At 52.1% G+C, this 5,433-nt stretch overlaps 3 protein-coding genes across 3 annotated transcripts; 1 reads left to right on the top strand and 2 right to left on the bottom strand.

Annotated features, from left to right (window-relative positions):
* Positions 1–1,617: 1,617 nt before the first annotated feature.
* NGA_0475000 (sulfate transporter) lies at positions 1,618–2,233 on the bottom strand (the record flags this gene model as incomplete). The annotated part of the gene is given in 2 exon segments (XM_005853653.1): positions 1,618–1,629; positions 1,640–2,233. The coding sequence occupies 2 exon segments, from the start codon at positions 2,231–2,233 to the stop codon at positions 1,618–1,620; spliced, it is 606 nt and encodes a 201-aa protein (XP_005853715.1).
* A 615-nt stretch (positions 2,234–2,848) lies between these two features.
* On the bottom strand, positions 2,849–3,165 carry NGA_0474700 (uncharacterized protein; the record flags this gene model as incomplete). Its single annotated transcript, XM_005853650.1, has 2 exons — positions 2,849–2,943; positions 3,129–3,165. Coding segments are annotated over 2 exons (132 nt in total), but the record flags the coding sequence as incomplete, so codon positions are not given.
* Positions 3,166–4,207: 1,042 nt separating this feature from the next.
* Positions 4,208–5,232, top strand: NGA_0474900 (uncharacterized protein). Its single transcript, XM_005853652.1, has 2 exons — positions 4,208–4,443; positions 4,650–5,232. The coding sequence occupies exons 1-2, from the start codon at positions 4,282–4,284 to the stop codon at positions 5,025–5,027; spliced, it is 540 nt and encodes a 179-aa protein (XP_005853714.1). The 5' UTR covers positions 4,208–4,281; the 3' UTR covers positions 5,028–5,232.
* The last annotated feature ends 201 nt before the right edge of the window (positions 5,233–5,433 follow it).

Genomic DNA, 5,433 nt, shown 5'->3' with positions numbered 1-5,433 from the left:
CCAGACGCAGCACACACGCTTTGTAGTGTAACCGGAGAGCAACGAACATCGATCATGGGATGTGTGTGCACACACATATACACATACATTGCCATCTTAATATACGACTACACACTCGCTCACACAACGTGGTGTGGATTGAACGATCGACCATCCCGCCTGGCAAGGACCATCCCGACACGGTCGAAGCCCCCCGGGTACTAGTGATAGCCTAGGCTTTGCCATGCCGGGCGACAAAAAGCAGATTTATGTACGGCATCAATGTAAACACGCATGTGACCTACCTCCCAGGATGCATAGGATGGTCGCAAGTAGAGGAAGCATCACGCATGCATCACCATTGCTGGAGCCGCGTTTTTCCAGCAAAGTCTGCCAGAAGCCCGGCATCGCCTCCCGCTGCACCATTGCGGAATACTGATGTGCGTACCCTGTACATGTGAAACAGGTGTATGTGTGTGTGTGTGTGTGTGAAGATCCTTCCAGGTTTCGTCTGCCGGAGGAGGGGCAGTGAAACAACGGCAGTGGTGAAAGCAAACGGTACCACATTTTTTTTAATGGATCTATCGCGCCGTGACGTTTTCTTGGCGACAGCCTGAAGGCGGGGAGGTTGTTCCATCTTACGGCCTTGAGTACATGAAAAGCAGCCGCGCAGCAAATAGATGCCTTTTAAGTTGACGTGGCAACATGTCTCAATCGATTGAGAAGTACTGTCTGTTCTTGCTTTCAGGCAAAGTTCTGCAATTCCAGTGCATTATAATGGGAAAAACATAAATGTCCAGGCAACGTACAGTCATGCCGTCCATCACATTATCCCTAACATTATTATCAGAGGTCCAGCTTTGAGCCAATCATCTGTTTACATGGGAAAATGCGGAACGATATACTTTTTAGTAGAGTTGCCAGGGTAGGGGGCCAAGGCTGCGATTAGTTTCTTGTGGCTGTAAACGTCGATGGTACATAATTTTCCCCATTTGCTAAAAAAGCACCCACACACTACAAAGATAACTTTACCGCCCATGACAGCACCTCAGCAGCCAGCAGCTACTTTCTGAGGCTTGTTTCCGTCTTCACGCGTGGAGGCAAACAAGGACCCGTGTAGTCGCATTTCATGACGTTCGAGGAGGTACACGAGATCTTCGAGCGAGAGTTTTATTTTGTCCCCGCCCACATCGTGGTACAGCGTGGGAGCCGTCTGCAACATGTCCTGCAGGCGGCTTTTGGCTTGGGCAATAAGGAGGCGGACGCCGTGATCTCGCATATCTTTGGCAACTTTTCCAAGCGCACGCAATCCACTGAAGTCCATGAAATTTATGCCCGAGGCATCCAGGACAATGAAGAGATGGCAGCATTTTTTGGCTTCTCGACCGTCCCCATCCTTTCTCTTTCTTTGAAAGGGAAGACACCGTGACGCGAGGCTGTCTGTGCGGTTATCATCCGGCAAGGCGACGCGTAGAGACTCCATTTCCTGTATTGTGGTCGCCGTGGGCGATGTCCAGCCGGCACTTCCCCGTTGCACACCTTCACTGCCCAACGTTTCTTGACAGCCAGGCATCCAGTCACGAGTCGTGTTGCCATGTCCCCGCACATGTGTACACGCGCATACGACCGTCAGGCTGGTCATGTGCGGGGCTGTCTTTACCACGTGTGGCATGGAGGCTTCGGGACCGCTCAATCCCTTCGCCTCCGCCTCCATCGTTTTGGCCGCACGCAGGAGCAGGCCGGTGACAAAGTCTCCGTTGACAAAGGTCAAGGCCTCGTCCAAACGCAAGACCCGGATGTTTCGGGGTGTGACTGCGTGCCGATACCTTTTTGCGGCCCGCCACTTGCCGGGGGCGCCTGAGAGTCGACCCAACTCCTCTAGATCCGGGTAGGAATACTGAAGGAGGAGGTTGCAGATGGAGAGGCCGATGCCTGAGTAGATCCCCGTATCGACACTGACGACGAACATGACGATAGACGTGGCCACCAGGACAAAGAAATCTCGGGGGCTGGACCGGTACGTCTCGAAAAAAGGCTGGACGGTGAAGGAGGACACCAGGGCTCCGCAGAGTAGAGCGGCGAGTCCGGACATGGGCACGTAGTAGAACGCAGGAGAGAGCCATTGCACGACGACGATGACCAAGGTGGAAGCTACAAGGGCAGACATCTGGGTACGTCCACCCGCTTCGTAATTGACCGAGGCCCGCGCATAGCTGGAGACGGCGACGAAGCCGCCGAAGCATGAGCCCACCATGTTACTCAGACCTAAGGCACTGAGTTCCTGGTCGACCCCGACCTCGTACCGGCCTTTGTGGGCGTAAGACTTTTGACAGGAATAGGAGAGGAGGAAGGAGACGACGGCAACGGTCAAGCCGGAAGTGGCATACCTGGAGAGATCCCCCTGGCGGAGATCCCAGGCGGGGAAGGTTTGAAAGCCTGTGGGGAGGCGACCTACCAGTTTGATGGGCAGGTGGTGTCGCTCGTACAAGTGGTAAGCCAGGATGGTGGAGTAGAGAACTACGAGGAGGGGCAAGGCGATGGCCAGGCGGCGGCCGAACCGGTCCCAGTTGGTGCCCGTGGGCGGACGTTTCTTCCAAGCCGCGACGCCGGAGACAAGGACCAAAACGGGGATGCCGATCAGGAGTTCCCAAGGGTTTGTGGAAGAGAGGTGGAAAGTGATGTACCTGAGCGTCTGGAAGGTGTATCGAAAGGATGGCACATTTATCCCCAGCATGTATTTTAGCTGGGAGATGACCGTGATGACGATGCCGACGCTGCTGCATGCCGTCAAGACAGGTTCCGAGACGTAGTGCACGATAGCTCCCATCCGAAAAACACCGAAGCCCAATTGCAAGAACCCCACCAGGAATGTGAAATGGAGGACGGCAATCAGCCTGCTTTTACTGTCTGAGAGCACAGGCGATCCCACGTCTATCGCCGAAGCGGCCATCAAGGTAACGAGGGCTACAGAGGGAAAGAAATAAATGGGTAGGTTATACGGGGTAAAGATGAGTCCTCGACGTTTATTTCTCTCTCCATTTGTGCCACGAATAACTTCTCTGACGATCAAGGGCACATGGATGGAGGCCATGGACCATCTCCGGCTTCAGAGGCTGGACACGTGTATTGTATGTGTGAGAGGCACTTACCTGAGTTTCCGGGACAAGTCTCACGCGACGTGCCCATGAAAGCATACACCAGCCCGAAAAATATCGCTGAGTAAAGGCCATGAATGACAGGAACACCTAATTGGGCTCCATATGCCATTCCCTGAGGAATCAAGGTGATTGCACACGCTAAACCTGCGTTCAAATCGTCAACAAGCTGCCGTCGAAAATTGTACTTGGGTAACCAATGCGAAATTGGAATGGAGGGAATGCGTACATCAACCACGGTGGTCGCCCATTGTTTGAGTCTTTCGCAGCACGTCGGCCGGATAGTCACGCCCTGGCGTTCGTTTTTAAGGTATTGTTCAGCTTCATGGTTTACCGTGGAAAGTGTCGAGGACAAGCGCCTTGCAGGATCTTTCTCATGGGCCTGCCTGCAGTCCGAGATAGACAACGCGAAAGGAGGCCTAGCTGGGCATTGAATATCACTTTGGGACCTATCTGTCGCTGGAACGGCAGGTGTGCCCGATTCACTCATTGCATTCCATCCAAGGGCTTGATTTTCGTTGCTGCCGAAGCTGTGTATATGTATCCTTACTACATCCCAAAATTTCGAATAAGAAATTGAGCCCGTCATAAGATATATCAAATCGCGCGTGCATTGTTTTCAAGTGTCATGATCACACGCCATGAATCCCCAATCATCGTGCGATGAGCATTTGCTAGTACGTTCCGGGTTCTGTATGGCCCAGTTTTAAAAAGTCATATTTGATGAACATAATTGCCTTAAAGCCCGTAAAATTTTGATGCTTCTTTCAATGTCCTCGCATTGACCGTTTTAGGAAGTCGAAGAACATCTTGGAAGAGTCTGTAAAATGTAATAACCACCCCGACACAAGTCAAGCTGTTGGACTTTTTTAACGGCTGAGCTCGGGGGGCGTCATCGACGTGATGGAAAAGACCTCACTCTCTGCCCTTCTCCATGTGATGGAAAAGGCCTCAATTATTCCACGACCCCAAGAATGTGCGTTTGCTGAATTTAAGTAGGGGGACTGGGTATCAACCTCACAAGCTACTCCAGACATCATTTTTTCTAGTTTCTCACGCGATGTACTCCGCTCCTACAGGATTACCACGCTCCTGTCCTTGTGATCCCCTTCATATACAGGGAAATTCACTTGGCTACTAAGCTGGCATGAGCAAAGAAGAAAGCGAGAAAAGCCAGAATAAGAAACGAGAAGGAGCATCTTCCGAGGGAACAACACACTCCAAAAAACAAGCCATGGAGGACGACTTGGAAGTGATGCGCGCCTCTGCAGCAGCAGCTGCAGCGACGAGAGCTTCTATTTCACAGGATGTAAGCAACCTTCATCTTATAGAGGGGATATTGACACGTCTAGATGCTTCGTTTTTGCAAACGTAGGTCTGTCAGTCGATGGACTACAAGAATCACGCCCTCATTGGATTGCCCGTTCATAGGAGCTTGTCGACCCAGAAAGCACGGTAATCTTCCTTTTCATCACCCGTAATGCTTCTCATTTCTGTCCTTTATTACGTTTACAGCTGGAACCGGCGAGGACCTTGGCCACTGAACTGACTGCCAACGATACCTCAGATTCTGACACGGAAGAAGGAGGGGGGGGGAAAAAATATTTGCGGCCTCCTGCCGCCCCGCAGCATGTGCGCATCGGACAGGAGTATCAAGCGGCTCTTCCTGCCATGGAGGGGGATACAAATGAAGCCTCAGACGAAGGAGAGGACTCTAACGCACAACGGCTCGAAGTGGCTCAGCTGCGGGATGGGGCGGAAGGATCGACGTCTTCGCCCTCGTCCTCTGTTTCCTCCGCGACTAATGCCTCCTCTCGGGCGGCGTCCATGATTGCCGGGCGGATGAATTTTGACGAGGATGGTTTGGACTCAGGCACGCGGGCATGTCAGTGAAACACATAGTGACAGATGGGTAAGAAGAGTGTATGTTTGTCGGTGTGAATACATAGATTGTGCATGTGTGCCGAAAACATGACTTGCTGCGCGTGAAGGAAGGCGCGCTTGCAGGAGGAGGAGTAAGTGCTGTGAGAGAGTAGCCCTTTTGCGGGAAAGAAGGTGTAAGGAAAGAGACAAGTAAAGAATACGATATTTTTTCATACGTCAGGCTGTTCGGGGCTGGGAGGGAGCCTTCATCATTTTGGCGGTCTTGAGGATATATGGGCCGATCAACATTTAGTGCTCAAGCTCTGTCTCACGCTTTATGTCCTCGCACAAACGACACAAATCCTTTCATACCCCCCTGGCGTATGATACATGGCCGCAGTACGAGCACTGTCAAGTTTGATGTCCGGGACGACCG

Source organism: Nannochloropsis gaditana (genome assembly GCF_000240725.1).
Source record: "Nannochloropsis gaditana CCMP526 unplaced genomic scaffold scaffold794, whole genome shotgun sequence".
NCBI lineage: Eukaryota > Eustigmatophyceae > Eustigmatales > Monodopsidaceae > Microchloropsis > Microchloropsis gaditana.
This window is presented reverse-complemented; position numbering and strand designations above follow the sequence as displayed.